General features: G+C 45.6%; 1 protein-coding gene across 1 annotated transcript; it reads right to left on the bottom strand.

Moving 5' to 3' along the window:
* Nucleotides 1-514: 514 nt before the first annotated feature.
* GCH1 (GTP cyclohydrolase 1) lies at nucleotides 515-7799 on the bottom strand (the record flags this gene model as incomplete). Its single annotated transcript, XM_009996476.1, has 5 exons — nucleotides 515-641; nucleotides 1345-1429; nucleotides 2423-2454; nucleotides 5403-5458; nucleotides 7686-7799. Coding segments are annotated over 5 exons (414 nt in total), but the record flags the coding sequence as incomplete, so codon positions are not given.
* Between the last annotated feature and the right edge of the window lie 9578 nt (nucleotides 7800-17377).

The raw sequence follows: 17377 nt of genomic DNA, 5'->3' as shown, positions 1-17377 counted from the left end.
CAAAGAGGTATAACATACATATGCAGATACTGAAACAGTCACTGCAGAACTGGTAATAAAATACAGTGAGAGAACATTCAGGACCATCCATTTCAGCAGAGGCACAGGTGCCTGCAGCAGAAGTTGGTCCTACCAGGATCCACAGCCTTTCAGCTCTTCCCTGTGCTGCTCCTTATTTATTCTAACAAACATCACCATTTCATAAATACCTGTTTCACTCTCAAGCTCCATTTTTCTCCTACCAGCAGTACACCCTGCAGTGCAAGTGGGGCAAAACCCATTCCTAACCCCCAATTCACAGCTTGTCATTCTGTGACATCAGTATCACTGGAAATCCAGAAGGAGCCAACCCCATGGTTACATTTTGCTTTTGCCATCAAGTCTTTTACTGCACAAAGACTGTGACAACAATTCACAACGATTTAGTTTCAAAGTGAGATGCAGGAACAAGGAAGAACAGACATGGACACTGGACAGAACAGCCTCCCAGGTGCATTTAGAGAGTAACACAGTTTCAGCTCCTGATGAGTGTCAAGAATTCTTCACGGGTCTTTGGATCCTCCCGGAACACCCCCAACATTGTGCTGGTTACTGTTTTACTGGTTATTTTCTGTACCCCACGCATTACCATGCACATATGCCTAGAAGAAATGAGAGGGGAGGCAATAAATCAGGCATCCTGAAAGGAAAGAGGTCATCCTACAGCAAAACATTTCTTCTACCATCACATTTCATTCTGGGAAGTGACAAAACCTCCATATCCAGCATGGCCACCTGTCAGTGGAAAAGAGATTCTCAGCCTCTGAGCTCTGCCTTCTCTCCCCCCTCAGATCTTAGGAGAATCCTACCTATCCAAGGTGCATTCTGATCCCAGGGACATGCCAGTCCAAGGAGAATCCCACCTATCCAAGGTGCATTCTGATCCTAGGGACATGCCAGTCCGAGGAGAATCCCACCTATCCAAGGTGCATTCTGATCCCAGGGACATGCCAATCCTAAGAGAATCCCACCTTCCCAAGGTGCATTCTGATGCCAGGGATGTACCTGTTGCTAGTCCCAAGCTTTGCTCCACCTGGGGAAGCAGCAGATGTGCTGAGGCAGAGCTCAGATCCAGTGCCACCAGGGCAGCTGACCACACTGCCAGTTGCCACATCCCTGCAGGGGACAAGGCAGGTCCCCACTTTGATGGCTCCAACCCACCCAGCCATTGGGCTGGGCAGGCAAGGATCAGCTCACAAACAAGCATTGGTGTGCAGCTGCTGCAGCCAAAGAGGCAACACACTAGAGCTCTGCAGCACCCAGCAGGGGTCACACAGGACCCCAGAACAGCTCAGAGTAACTCACGTGGCTTCAACCACCACTCCAACTCCAGCAGGCTGCAGGGCTTCCGTGATGGCTATTGCAATCTGCTTGGTCAGGCGCTCCTGGACTGAGAGAACCAGGGGGGGTTGAGAATCAGAGTTAGCTCTGACCACCACACCAGTGCCCCACCACTGCCTGGGTAGCAACCCTGCACCCTCCCTTCCATGTGTGCCTGATGCCCCCACCACCACCCGCCAGCTCTGCTCTCCCTAAATCCACTTTATTCATACCAAATCCCATCTTGCAGCTGGTATCCTGGCACAGACCTTTTATTTGCTAGTTTATATTGGGAGTCACTGTGCATTCCTCCTCTGCAGGGACTGCATTACCATGATTTGTTGTACCAGCTCTTGTGGTTCCTCTTACGCAGTTAAGATTTTTCTTGCTCCTCTATATTCTTTCAGTTTTTATATATTTGTTCACTGGCTTTACTGCTGCACTAGCCATTCCCTGCACAGTTTCTCTTGTGGAGAAAGGAAAGGGAGATTAAAAAATGAGCAGGTTAAGAGTATTGTCCTGCAAAGCTTTACTTCCTGCAAGCTCTAACACCCTCTATTCACCAGTCTGACTCTCAGTGGTCTCTAAGACTTCTGTTGCCAAGAACAGGCCAGATTTAACAGCAGGACAATGAGAGCAGGCTGAGCCCAACCCAAAGCCTTAGATCCTGCAGCTTCCTCCACATCCCAGGCCCAGCAGGCAGGCCATGACATGGCAGCTCTCACTCCACCTCTTCAGACAAGAATTCTTGAAGGCACCTCTCAAAGACCTGTAGGAGAGCTCATCTCCAGCAGCATCCAGCTAGCTCAGCCAGCCCAGGCAGCTGTGTCTTGCAACACATTTATCCTCTGAATCAGTTACTGTCTATTTCTGTTTTCATAGGCAGATTTTCCCCCTCACTGGAAACACAGGGGCTAAGACAGATGAGAAGCTCAACAGAAATTGAAGAACCTGGTGTTTTTCTTCACACTGAAGTTGCACACCTACAGCCCACCTGCAACCACCAGGACCCTGAGCCAGCTACCAAAAGGGTACACACAACAAAAACAAGTTCAGTGTTTACCTTGTAATCTTCTGCTGTATATTTCCACAATCCTGAAGGAGAAAAGGAAAGGACAACGTTACAGATATCCCTGTCTGCCCATTGCCTGATCTTCACCTGATACTATCACACAAGATGACTGTGCAGATGTGTCCCTGTTGGAAATCCATGCTGGCTGGCACTGCTCAGGGGCTTCCCTCAGCACATCCCTGTGTTCAGTAGCAAGTTCCCCCTACTTGCTACCCCCAGAGACAGTTTCAGGACACCTGTTACTCCTCCTCACATCTTCTTCTGTTGGCTGTTACTTTGGAATCACTCGTGCCACCACCCACCTGCAGAGGTGCAAGGGAATCCAAGCCTGAAGACTCCCCAAGAGCTAATCCTTGAACTCAGGATCCTTCAGGCCAGATTACCTCTTCTTGCTTCAATCTAAACCAAATGCTGTTTTAAGGACAACTCAGATATTGGGATTCCCAGCAGGCTACTGAAATTAAGCAAGAGATGTTTTGCATTCTTGCATTTCACCATAGAGTTAACTAAGAACAATGAGACTAAATTGTTTTTATTTAAACCAGATGCTCTCCACTCATATCAGACCATCCTTCACATTTCAGTGCAGGGATCACCTTAGTGCTCCTCTCAAACATGACTCCAAAGTTAAGCCACCCAAGGGGAGATGCAAGTGGCACTACCATCATTTATTGCCACAACATTATAACCCACACATTGAAGAAAAGTCTGGTAGCTGCTCTGTCACTCAATGGGTTATTGATGCCAACTTCAGATGCTTAATTACACATCAAGTGGCCATGTAAAGAAGTTGCTATAGAACACCCATCTGGTCAGAGTAGACAGAAAACAGACACAGCCTGTCAGCCTGAGGCACCAGTTACAAGGAACATTTCTGACAATGAGATTTGTCTGTTGTTTTGGAGAGACAATTACACACAGAAACTCCCCTCCAGAAATGAAATGGTTGTGTTACAGCTATTCTAAACAAAGCTACATAATCTTTATATTAACTATATGGATGGCAAACAAGCTGATGCTCAGATATTTTTTACACTGGCATTGCATGCAAGAAGCCCTATAAGCACAATTATATAAAACCAGTTATTTGTATTGGGATTTCCAAGCTTAAAATCCAAAGATGTTTGTTTACTGAATGCAGGTCATCCACAACTACAGAAACTCCCCACATTAGACAAATCCTATTACTAAAGATTAGGCCTACAGTACCAACAGCCTCACAGTTCTTTGTGTGAACACTGGCTGCATTATATAGGGCACAAAAAGGCAACACTACTTGGCCCACCCATCTCTCTCCATGCCCCCAAAAGCAAGTGAGGGCTGAGAACATTTTGTTATACAAGATTCTAATCTTTTCATTACTGCAGTATGTGGGAGTTTTACCCTAACTTGAAAAAACAGAGGCAAAATTTCACCTTTCAAGCACAGCACAGGAAGCTTTGCACACCCATCCAGGTCCCTATACTGAGAATGATCAGTGGGACAATTATACACTCCTAGCAACATGTTGCCACTTGCATTAAAAAAATATATCACTGAAGATAGTTCTGAGCTCCTTTCTCCACCTGCAATTCAGGGGAAACCAGGGACAAATCAACGGAGGCATATTTCATATGTGATCCTTCCTCCTGCATTCAAGCCCTGCAGAAAGGAAGCCAAGAGCTGAAGACAGTCTCCTCAGCAAGGATGCTCAGCTTCAGAACTCCCAACTCAAAAAATTAATCCCTCACCCCTTTGAAAGACCCAGCCAACACAAACCCAAGCCATGAGTAGCCACACAGATGTCCCCAAGCCTAAGCAACTCCAGAAGGCAAAGTCACCCACCCAGGAACTGCAGTGCTGTCGGCTCAAAACCTCCTCACAATGTCAGCCACAGAAAACCTGTACCAAAAACTTAACTCTTGAGCTGCCTGCTCCAGCCTTTTCAGAGCAAACCCACTCCTACAAGCACTGCTGGAGGACAGGGAGATGTCCTCCCTGTGTTATGAGGTCACATTAAAAGAGATGCCACCTCCAAGGGCCCTTCCACTCCCAACCCAAATTCTGTGCTCTGTTTGCACAGCAGTGAACAGAACTGACTGACTTTAAAACGTTTCAGGGCCATATCCTACACAGCAGGTGTGCAGATTTACAAGGCTAATTCTCATTAGTATTATTGGAACTACGGTAAGATTAACAGATACATCAGGAAAGCATAAGCAAAACCTACATGGTCTTTCTGAACTACAGCCAATTTTTCAGATTTGTTTCTCAAAGGAGACCCTTCCACTCCAGTCCCAAATAATCTGCTTTTTGAAGGGATCTCCCATCTCTTCCCTCACCAGAACTGGAAAGTGTCACTTGATAACAAGGCTTGGTGCAACAACAGATCCAAGGGCACTTGCTGAGGAAAAAGCTATTTTACATAACAGCTGGATTTCTCCAGTGTATCATAACTGCTTTGTTTCTTAGGCTGAACCTTATCTGTAAGAACTACCTCAGGGCTCTCTCAGCAAGTTTTGAGTGAAAGAAAGAAATGCCAAATTTCTCTGAAGAGTCAGCTAAGAGATGAGAGGTTTAGATTCAGTTTCTATCCACACAACGTGTTCATTTACAGTTTGGAAGTTTTGGATTTTTGTTCTTCTCAATATGCACATGAATCATAAACAGCTGGAGATCCCCACTGGCTTTTGTGGCCTGCCTTTGAGACCAAATTCTCTGCTGCTCTTGCCTCTGTGCTCCCCAGAGACATCAGCACTTGGGGTGAATGTACAGAAGTGTTACAGCTCCAACCACGGTTGACTGATGGGAATCAACACAGAGCTCTAAGACTGATCTGTCCTCTCCCCATAAACAAAATGCTGAGAGTTGGTCTAAATCCAAATCCAGGGCGCAGTGGGCTGAGCTTTAGAGGGGGACCAGATTAGAAAGATTAGCACAGCTTGGAATCCTTTTTACAAATTAGCACCACTTTCATTACAGTAACACTTACCTAGCAAGCTTGCTGAGGCCAAGTACTTGTTTGTTAGGAAGGTAACCAATATGTACCTAGACAGAGGAGAACAAACCATTAAGAGAATCAAACCCACCCTTCCAAATCCATATGAAACTCATGCAGAGAGAAATGAAATGTGCATTTGCCCCAGAAATAACTCTGGAACAGCCCAGAAGTCTTAACTTGTGGGAGGAACATGCCACCATGCAAGCCTGAAAAATTTGGAGCAAACAGACTGTAAATGCCTGGTGAGGTCAGTGTCCTGGTGAAGAATAAATCAAGTTTTCTGAGGTGGAGAAAAATCACAACTCTTCTAGAGCCCAGGCTTATGTTCCAAGTCTCAGGAATGCTACAGATTACTTCTACATTTGGGTACTAAAAGCAGTCTATTACTCAGCACAGCACTGTTCATCTAAAATAAGCTTTTCTTTCAAGACCTAAAATGGATTTAGGGAGGAAGCCCAAGAGGAGCTGTTCTTTACTTCCAGTTAAAAGTCCTGATGGCAAGAATTACTTAGCCACCAAACCCAGGCTGCACTTATTGATTTCTTTTTCCCTGCTATTGGTAGTACCATAAATCACTGTAGGATTAGGTCAGCTTCCATCCTGCTTGAATATGGATTTGCTGAACATTTGTCCTGAACACAGAATTGCACTAGGTTGGAACAAGTTCTGGAGAAGAAAAGTGCTCAGATACAAGGGTGTGGGGGGAAAGCCACTTAGCTTCTTGTTTTTAGAAACCCACACACATGGTACTGAATCCAAGTGGGTTTACAGTTATAACAGATAAGGCAGCATTTGTGCCACTGTACCAGAGACTTGAAAAATGAGCCAAGATACAGTAGGGAAGTGTCAGTGGAGGATTCTGTCTGTGTGCTTTGCCTAGCAGCCCCATCTCAGAATCCTGTACTGTTGCACCTGCAGGTTGAGGTACCACAGTGCACCTAATTACCTGGCTAATTTGCTCATTCCTATCACTTCTGTTGGGTAATCAACCCACTGACACCTGAAAAGACATGAAACATTTCAGATAAAGAGACATCACTTAGAAATAAGCATTGAATCCTGTACCCCAGAGTATTGGTGTGAATTTCTTGATTTCAGAACTGCAGATACAAACCCAACTGGTCAGTATGTGCAGCCTGTTTGATGTACCCAACAGGAGAATGGTTACTCTGAGAATATTTAGAGGCACATCAAGCCATTTGGCAGACCATTACATGGGCAGGACTAGTTCAGTGTTTGTGGGGAGACATCTCCAAACCACACAGGCTCAACAGGAGATGTACAAAGAATGCATATTGTCACTGGAGTAAAAGGGAATGTACAGTGTGTAACCAAGAACAACAGGTGAAACACAGCTTGCCTAGAAAAAGAAGTCACATTGGTTTCCTGTATAGAATACCAACAGTAAGAAAAGAAAGCAGATGAAATGGACTTAACTCAACTACATAAACAGCTGATTAGTGTTTGGGTATTTTATTTTTGGGAGACAGTTCACTTGGGGCATGTCTAGTACTGATTATTACAGAAAACAGAAGCACTTGCTCCTCTCTGGATGCCAGTACTTTTTGGTAAAGCAGATGGGGCAGAATAAGCTCCATCCTTCTGTGCTGATGAGGGAGTGCAAGGGCTGAGATGTGCAGGAGGAAGTACCCACTCTGAACTCTTCATCACATTTACACTGGTTATCTCAAGAATTTCTGTTTTCTTTTTTAAGTTGTTGGCCTCACAATTCCAAGAGTCTCTAAACCACCAGCAGCCCCTTCCATGGGAGTCCCAACCTAAGCAGCCCTCCTGCTAAGTCAATTTTGACCACCCCCTCCTTGCTTGCTTAAGACAAGGCTGCTTAATCAGAGGTTTACTCCACCCACAGGGGGGTTCCTGAGATGAAGGAGCACTAAATAGAGCTCAGAGCCAAAAGCTAAATCCATGACAGAGCCAGCGTGCAGGGGGAGCCAGTTTAATATCAAGATGTCTGCCCTCAAGGCTTGTGGCTGCTTCAGGAAGAGCAGCTTTGATATGAAATGTCAGAAACCATTAGATTACTTAGACTAGGAAAGGTTAAGCATTGTATTTTAGGAGCTTAAATTCAAATCAAACTCACATTAAGGAGGTCTTTCTTATTTGTACTCTGAAGATTAACTTCTAGAATCATAGCCACAAGCAGTAAATACTTACAGCTTTAAAATCTTTGTAGTTCCAGCTACAAGGTTCTTTTACATGTACTTTAGGTCTTTTATCATGTATTCCCACATCTGTTTTGTGAGGAAGAGTTACCTTTCCAACAAATGGAACGAGGTGATGCTCACACAATGAGAACATGTCTATGTCCTTCACAATTACCATCTCATCATGATCTTCATCAAAGATGGCGTCATTCAGAACATCTGAAACCAAACATTGGCATTAAGAAAAAATACACAAGTGCACAAAGCATGGAAGGTTCTCCCAGGCAGCATCTGAGAAAGCTTGTAGCAAGGGCATAGCTCTCTCAGAACTATGGATTTTAGGTTTGAGATACAGGAGGAGAGTAAGGAGGAACATGGCAAGACCACTTGGGTTTGCACATGAGCACACAGCTGCCATGGTTCTGGTCAGGCCACCTGTGTGCTGCACCAGAAGTCAGCCTCTAGTGCTTCATTTAAATAATAGTTTGAGCCCCAGCTAGAACAAGCCTGCCTGATTTCAAGAAGTGTTTGGATAATGCTCAGACACATAGTGAGAGTCTTGGGGTGCCAGAGGGGCAGGAGTTGGATTCAATTATCCTGATGGGTCCCTTCCAGCTCAGCATATTCTATGAGTCTACTCTTTGCAGAATTATTGTCATCTTGAGAGCAACAAAAAACCACAGCTGACAAAGCCAATGCTGAGGAGAACACATCTCCAAGTGGGATTTGATTAGTGTTTCTATGTGCCCCTGGCAAAGCTGAGCCTGAGGTTTGAGAATAGCGAAGCCACCACAGCAGCTTCTTCAAACAACTCAACACCAGTGTCCTCAAGAAGGCTTTGCATGCAAATAAAACACTTCCTTTCATCCTGAAGCACACCAGGCAGCAGCTCTTCAGGCAAACAAGAGTCAGAGAGAGATTTGTATCCAGAGGTTGGGGAAAGAGATCTGCTGTCCTGAAAGGAAGCAGGCATGCACATCCATCCTCCAGCCTAATTCTGCATCCCAGAACTAGCAGAGAATTGAGGTGGAGAAACCCACAAAGATAGAAGGAAGAGGAGACAGCTCAATAACTAAAAGAATGAGTCTCAAAGCTCAGCAGAACAGATCCTCAGTTGGTCTTCCAGATTTAGCAGTCCTGCAACACATGCTCAGGCAATCCTGACACAGGTTACAGCAGATCCCTATAGACTCCAGGCAGCTGGACCATGCTTGGAGGATACAACAGTCTCAAGTCAAAAGACCAAGCCTTTCAAAGGACAAGAGGGAAGAGCTGTATAGAAGGGCCAGGTTAGAGAGGCTAGCAAGAGAGAACTAGCTGTACAGAAGCTAACCAGAACAAGGAATTCTGTGAACAAGTCAGCTGGAAGCCACACTGACTACTGGGAGTTATTTCCAGGAACCAGGGCCTCACACACCATGGCCAGAAGGGGAATCAGGGTGCTGAGGGACTGCCCAGCTTCACCCATGGTGAAGCTTAGCACCCACAGTGGCAATGACACAAATCTAATTGTTGTGCCTGCTCTGCTTGCCTTTGTGCCTCCCCCTGCCACGCACACACACCCAAGGGCCACCAGCTGCTGTCGATAATGTCTCATCATCACCCAGCATTTTAATTTCCTGCCTGCTATCAGCACTACACAGGTAACCCTGGAAACTGTGCACAAGATGTTCTGCCTGCGACGCACGTTCTCTGCTGAGAAGGGCTGGCAACCTGCAAGGCAGCCAGGCTGAACCCCAGAAGGCTCCCGAGCAGGTCAGAGAGCAGGAGGAAGGGGCACAAAAGCAGCCAGGAAACAGCTCTGTCAAGGCACATACTCTTATTCTTCAGATGTCAGAGTTTAGTTTACTCCAAACACTGCTGGCAAGTTGTTTTTTTTCTTACATGGGGAGCACCATGCAGTTCTATAACTATGAATTCAGCCAGGAGCAGCCAAAATCCAGACAGAGCAGGCTCAGAGGAGAGGGAAGGGGAGATGGAGCAGCCACCTGGGTCCTCAGCTCGCTCCTGCAGACCTGCCATTTCCACAGCAGAAAGGCAAACAGTGGTTTCACAAAACCTGCTACTGTGCCCATTATTAAAGCAAAATCCAAACAGATCCACGAAGCATCTCCAGAGTGATTGCTGCTGTTATTAGATCACCAGCTTGGCTCATACCAGCCTTGCCAGGAGCATATCAGAGCCTGATGTCAGATAGGGATTTACGTCAGCCTGCTCACAAAGCAGACTGTCCAGAACCATCAAGAATGGCCACCTTCTCATTAAGGCATGGTAATGTGTGACAGGGCAAGGCCAAAGCCTCAACAGAAGGTACTTCAACCATGAAGTCTCATATGTGTGTATTTATATCTACAGACACACTTATTCATGCATAAAAGATGAGTCAATCCTTTCAAACTTCACCTAAGGAACCTAAGTCTATTCCTGAAGAGCTGTGGTGTATCATGGAGGCAGCTGTTGGTCCTGTTTTAAACTTGGGGGGAAAAAAGAAGGTGAAGTGACCTCTGAAGTAGCACAGAGGCCACTTTCAGGAACAAAATGCATCCTTCTCATGGCTACAGCCCAGAGTCACAGCAGCCTGGGCAATGCCAAGGGAGTTTGAGGTGTGTAAGCAAACAGATCCTTGCATCAGGAACATAACCACAGAGCAATGGGGTGCTTCTCACTTCTCACTTATACAGGCCATGCCAATTTTGCACCTTAGGTGAGTTTAACACCAGCAGCAAGTTGCAACCAGAGCCCAGATAATACCTGTCCAGCTGCATAACCTCTGCAGTGCTGCCTGCAGCAAGGGGTGCTGATTTTAAGTCAGCACCAGTCACTCCTTTTCAAGGAGGCCCAGAGCCTCTAAAAGAAGAAACCAGCCTGGTGTTGGCCCTCCAGTAACCCCCTCACAACTGCTAGATTATACAGGGGCACAAGGTAAAACAAAATGGAAGACTGAAGACCACGACCTGAGTAAATATCTGTGGTGTGAGAGGAGAGCCCCAGTTACCTCTACCCTGCTCACACTCCACAAGCCTGTTATCCTGCAAATGAGCACAGCTTATTTGTCCATCCCTACACCTCCCCCTTGGAAATCCAAGCCTTGTGTTGACAAAATAAGAGTTGGGTCAGAGTAGCTGCAACAAGATTCTCTGCCATGTCCCACCACAGCCTTTGTCTTCTGTCATTACACAGGAGAGGGGTTTGGCAGAGACTCAAACACTTTGTGCAGGGAGGCAACACCATTTTATCTAACCTTGTCTGCCTATTTTTCAGTCATTCAACTCGAAACAGCATCAAACAGGGCCTCGAGAAGCTCAGCCTGCAGCACATGTTCTGGTGAACTTAAGAGCTGAAAGGAGAGAAGGGGAAACAAGGCCCCAGATTAACCAGGCCAGAAGAAAAGCTGAGGATGAGTTTGTGCCTCTTTTCCCATTCCTTCATGCTGCCTACTAGGGCACACACCTGCTTCACTAGCTTGATTTTTGTTTCCTCATTTGAAGGCCACTCAGGGCAAGACCTAAGAGTCATGGTGCCCCTGCCCAGCCCTACCCCACTTCACACAGAGCAATGTGGCTGTGCCTCTCAGCTCCAAAATACCCACCTGCATCTTTGCTATCCCTTCCTCCTGTAACACCAGGATCTTAGAAACAAAAACATAGAAGAAAGGAGGGCTAGAAGTAACTACTGTTAAGTTTCCTGGCAAAGCAAGGCACCTGCAGCTCAAATGGACTCCTGCTCAACAGGCTACTTTTCCTTAATTCATAAAGGAGATTCCTCCTCTCAAATGAAGCACTTTCACTCCCTCCAAGAACCACCTACATAACCCTCCACATCAGTAGGACAGGACTAGTGTCTCCTCTGCTAGCAAGAAGATGGGCATGTTCATAAATCATCCCTCTTAGAGTTGTACCTGCCCTCACTTCACTTTCATTAGTGGCAGCTGTGCTCAAGTGCTGCCACCAAGCCCTGTCTATAAGCTAAAAACAATTGCAAATAACATCATTTTCATTCTCTACCACCCCAGAAAATCTGAGGGTATTTACTGCTCAAGTCCTTAAGTCTAGACACATCATGTTAAAAAGCTAAAATTCAAATTAAAACAAATGACTGGGAGGACAGGAAGAAGAACAAACATTTTATGCAGATTTGGGGGTGTTCTCTGCAAGTGATTCCAGCTGATTTTCCTTCAGCTCAGAGTTCAAGTCCTCTTGGAGAAACTTCAGTGGGCTCTTAAAAAATGAACAGTCACCTCTGCTGCAAGGTAACTCCTGAAACAGAGCAGAATTAATTTTCCCCCCTCTCTTTATCTTCAAAAAAAAGTTGATAAAAGCAAAAAACAGAACTGGCTGAAGACAGATTGAGAAAGACCTTTCAGGATCCTACGTCACAGCTAAGCAAGAAGACCTGTTGCTATAGAAACTATTTGCATGGCTTTAATGTGACACAGGGAAGCAAAAGCACCTCTGGCAAGTGAGGACACCAGAGCCCACCCAGCAGCTGGATGAGGAGGGCTGGCAGCCCTCTGCAGAGCAGCACTGTACCAGCTCCACAGCACTTCAGATGTCCCCTTTTTACTGTGCCTGTGAGAGAGAGACAACTGCAGTGATGTAGGTTGCTCTCACCAGGAGCTGAAGTGGTTCCCCTCACTGCTGCTCCACTTCTGAGGCATCAGACTGAGGGCTGCTCAGTGTCAATGGATGAAGGCAGGCTCAGAGATTCCCTGAGACTGTTCATGAGCTCATCCATCCTGGCAGACACCTAAGGCTCTCCTGACAGCCTTACACAGCTCCACACTGTCAGCCCCTGTGCTCTCCATGGTGACCAGCAGGCAGCTGAGCCCATCACAGAAATGGGTTCTGGCCAAGGGACCCTCCTGTGAGGGCAATGGGGCAAGTCACACCATACCTGGGCCCATTAGCTTGAAGCAACTTAGAGGGTAAGGTCAGGCAGCCTCTCTCTCAGAAACACCAACTAAGTCACACCAAAACCTCTGGCAGGGCACCTTAGGTGAACCAGGAGCAGGTCATGGTTTGGAAGATACTCCAGAAGAGCAATGACACCAGCCAGAGACCAAAGGGTAACTGCTCATCAGGGCAGAATGAGCTGGGGGGGATGTTGGCAGATGTCTTTGGCTGTGTCCCTCAGCAAGAGGTTCCTCTTCATCAGAAGACAGATGTAACTGATAGAGCATGAGCTGAATGTGGTAGGGAAACCAACTGACTGCTGGGTCAGAATTGATCTGGAAGGAAATTGCTACACAAACCTCTCAGTTGCTGCTGGGTAATCAGTAACATGTGCAGTCAGAACTGACTTTATTATGTGATGACACTACAGGATAACTCTACTTTGAGAAAATACTCCAGACAAGAAACAAGAAAATGTTTGCAGCCTTTCAGTGTTAAAAAGGCACCAGGAATTGACAGGCACAAAGTGAAGAGACTCAGGCTACAGAAACACTCACTGATACAAAGTTTGTACAAATGACTTGAGTTTACTAAGAAAGGGGGTGATCTGGGCATGCCAGCTCATGGCAGAACTACCACTTGCTTCAAAATGTCTTGAAGAGCTCTAGAAAGGGACATGGCCTAAGGTGCCACATTACTATTTAAATAGGCAATAAAGCTCAAAAGCTACAGAGAAAATTAAACACCATGTGGCTTCTTTGCCATGATGTACCTTCCTAACAGAAGCCAAGAGAAACCTCAGACACATGAGAATTTACAAGTTTCTGCCTAGTATTTCAGATTTCATCACTGCCACACCAAAGGACTAGAAACACATTTAATTTCAGACAGGAACATCTGCTTCAGAAGCAAAGATCAATTCCTCAGTTACCAGAAGAGAGGTGAACCAGATGTGTAACTTGAGGCACATTTCATAAAAGCAAAGATGGAGGAAAAGCATTGTTGCTATTCAACTCATTCTGGCCATCACTTGTACAGATCTGTTTATTTTCCTACAAGACATTTCCCATCCTGCAGTGAGAGAGTCAAGTCTATTCATAAGAGATCAGTTATTGCAGACTCTCAGATGAAGCCCAGATTAGGTTCTAGGAGTTGTCTTCTGCCAGGAGATTTATTAATGTGAAGGAAAGCAGGGTTATGGAGATGCTCATTAAAATGTATCAGAATTTCAATAACCATTTCAATGTCTCATGTCATAGAAGGTACTGAAAGTGCCCCCATCCACACTTCTTTCTGAGATTGAAACAAAGGAAAAATCAGAGAAGATGAAACAACACTTTGAAAACAACATGAAGAGATTGGAAGCCTTCAAGTTAAGATCCAAGAGATTAAGACATTCAAGAAATTCCCAACCAAGCCCCAAACAAGACAAACAAATCTGGTGTTCCCTGAGCTATAATGGGCAGGGTAGATCATCCTGGGAAGTCCTGCATCCCTAGTTCCCAGCAGAAGTTTCCCTGCACTGAGTGCCTGTTCAACAGATCAGGCTTCACCCAGACAGGGAGGAGACTGAGGGAAGAAACCCCCAAGAACCCTACTCTGAACAACCCTGCACCTCCCACCCTTTGGTTTATGAGAAGCAAGCCATGGCCATCCCACAATAATACTGATATTTAAGTCACTTATAGGTTAGACTCTTGCATCTATGAGAGGAGAAGCTGCAGTACCTTGTGTCCAGTAACAGGAAAGTGATGTAGCTCCCAGCAAAGGGCACTGCTGCTGATCAAACAGCCCTGTTTGTTTAAGGCCCTGCCTGTCTATTTTAGCACTTCTCATCCACAGCAAACTGAGCAAGCTTGGACAAATTTATGAGCTTACACCATTGTTGTCATCTGTCAAAATCCCAAATCCACACAGACCAAGAAGATGAAGGAAAAGAGCATTAAGGTTGTTTTTTCACCCTTCACCATAAGAAAAGCACAAACTACCAAGGGAGGAAAGGAAACACACACAGTTCAGCAGTTGTTAATCTACTGAATGAAACCTAATTCTTTATTTGCTTTAAAATAAAAGCTGCAGTTGAGCTACTTAGCTTGCAAGCAAAGTGTACATGCAACCTTACAAACCACAGAGATTCAGAAAGCAAGATTGCTCCAGTATTTCTGATTTCCATTTCCCTATTAGACACACTGAAAGGAGAACCTGCCAACATGCTTGAAAGATAACACACCTCCCAGGAAAGTCTTCCAGCTTTTGTTCATTTAGACACACTGAAAGGAGAACCTGCCAACATACTTGAAAGCTAACACCTCCTAGGAAATTCTTCCATTAACAATTATCACCATTACCAGCAACTACACTGTTTAATGAACAGGCCATTTTTGCTTAGAGGACATACAGCTGATGAAGACAAGCCAATTTGCTCCTGCAGATGCAGGCAGCTTGTTCAGCCCTGTGTCCAACATTTCCTACAGGATTACACTATCAGGACCAACTCCTCTTTGATTTGTCCTTTGAAATTAGCATCATTAGCACTCACCATTTCTGTAACTTACCACTTTGCTCTGCTTGCCAAGACTGAGCTGAGGTCCTCAACTGGGGTTACAAGTCAGTGCTGTCTGCCTGCAGTCTTGTATTTCCAGGGATTCAACTCATTTACAACCCCATGTCCTTTGTTGTATTTACCTAGTCTCACAGCCAGCACCTCTGAGTGTGACATGAAGCCTTCACTAGAGGAATGAGAGATCTCTCAAGGTTTAGTCTCTGTGTGGCCTGAACCAACTATGAGAAACCTAAAGGCAACCAGCAACCAACAGCCCAGCTCACCTTTATTACCCAAGAGAACAAGTTACTACTTTGTTACACAGTTTGCTCCCAGAAGTATGAAGCTGATAGATCTGACCTGGGCTCAGGATGAGAAAACAGGTTCCTGGATGCTGAGGCAGAACCACTGCATGAAATTGAGAAGTCAAACTTCTGGCATCCTGTCTGCTCTGAGCTCCTCCCCACGTATGTACACAGAGGTTCCTGTCACCGTGGCTGTTGGTCTGCACAGATGCCCAAGTGTGAACTGCCAGCATTTCTCTTTTAATCTGGTTCCCAAGTGGATTTTACTGGAAGTCACTGAGGCATTGCTGCTACTGGATGGAAGTTTGATGAGTAGTGCTATGGAAGTGAGATCACTGAATTTGAATGTTTTGTCAGAGAAAGAATGAGGCTGTTAGTAGACACCAATTAATAGGAGAAAAAACAATCCAGAAAGAACAGCAAGACCCAGATTTAGATATTTGGCAAGCAAACTCCACTAATGGCTCTGAAATGAAACACTGACCAGCTGCAGAACACAGATAGCAAAGATGAGTAAGAGGTGAAGCAGGAACACTGCTTTCTGGACCTGCTGAAAACCAACTAGGAAATACACAGAGTGGAAGCTGGAAAAGAAAAATCAGCTTCTCTGTTACTTGCAAACCTGAATGAAGAGACAGAATGTAGATCTTCTCTACAACACCACAGATTTAAGTTTGGGAAATATGAAAACACAAATCCAATCAGGTGCCATGCAAAGTGACAACACCCAGGGAAGGAGATCAAGTGTCCAGCATATTTAACCATGCCCCAAATGTATTATGTTCTCAGACACATAGCAACCAAAAAGATCAAGAAAACCATTTTGTTTTTTTTCCTCTTAAGGACAAATTAAGAAGTCCAGGCTCAAAAATGAAAAACCACCCTCATTTGCTGACTCTGTTGAAACCACAGACCAGCTTAGCAGCTTCCAAAAGCTTTCCTTAAATCAAAGAAACCAGGGCTCCTTAAACCCAGCTCCCCACTTGTTCACTTTCTCCCCCAGAGAGGACAGCCTGCTGCAGGGCAGTCATCTCACCACACCAGAAAGCTTCCAGCATCCTGACTGCACTCAGAAGTGTCCAGTGACAAGAGCCAGGCCCCACTTAAGTCACCAGTGAGCAGCATTGCAGGCAGCCAGGCAGCTTGTTTTGTGACCAGCCACATAAGCCCCAAGTTCTCACTGGCAGCAGGTGAGGCTTGAGCCAACCACATTAAACACCAAAGACCTCCTGCAGTGCACCTGCAACTTTATGCTCACCATTCTTCACTACATTTCATACTTTGGAAATATGATTTTTACATCTTTTTTTCAGTTCCTATAAGGAAATTAAAATGCCATCAATACCATATTGCTTTCCTCCCACTTAAGTCAAAGCAGGCCAACTCAGAAGGCTGATTTAAAAGCCTGTAGCTGCACTGCATTCACTACCTGGGTTTGTCATGGCCAGTCCTTTCTGGTTGCACAGTCTGGCAACACCACTGTTACCTGAGAAGCCTTGTATGAGGAGATGGGACTTCCAGTTACCAAAACTGTCTTATCTCCTGCCTCTTGAGGGGCAAACTTGAACAGCTCCTCCACCCACCCCCTGCAAATCACTGTTTTAACCTCCACCTATACAGGCAGCCCCACGTAAGGAGATGAATAAGCTGAGAAAACAAGAGCTCAGGGCTGCTTTTTGTTGGGATTTGGGGTTTTGTGGGGTGGGGTGTTTTATTTTTTGGTTTTACAAACCATTCCCTGGTCTAGGGCACAGCCTGGCCAGGCAGGCAGGTGTATTAGCACACCCAAGTGAGCAGCACATGGGGATGCTGAGCAGAGACCAACAGCAGGAGCTGCAGTCCCACAGCTCCCTAAGACACTACAGCTGCTGGCACTGGGTTTCACCACATGGTTAAAACTTTCCAAAGTATTAGTTACTTGGTTATCAACCCTCTCAGCCAACTCCTCACCCACTAGCTGTTTTGCTTGGTCCTTCAGCTACAGCTCTCTCTTCTGTCTGGCTAGTAAGAGTGGGAAGACTGGAAGCTGGGAATTGTGCAAGAAGAGGTGGGCAGCTGGAAA

The sequence above is a fragment of the Chaetura pelagica genome, unplaced genomic scaffold, assembly GCF_000747805.2.
Source record: "Chaetura pelagica isolate M959 unplaced genomic scaffold, ChaPel_1.0 scaffold274, whole genome shotgun sequence".
NCBI classification, from domain to species: domain Eukaryota; kingdom Metazoa; phylum Chordata; class Aves; order Apodiformes; family Apodidae; genus Chaetura; species Chaetura pelagica.
The sequence above is the reverse complement of the archived record's forward strand: the minus strand, read 5'-3'. Positions and strand labels throughout refer to the sequence as shown.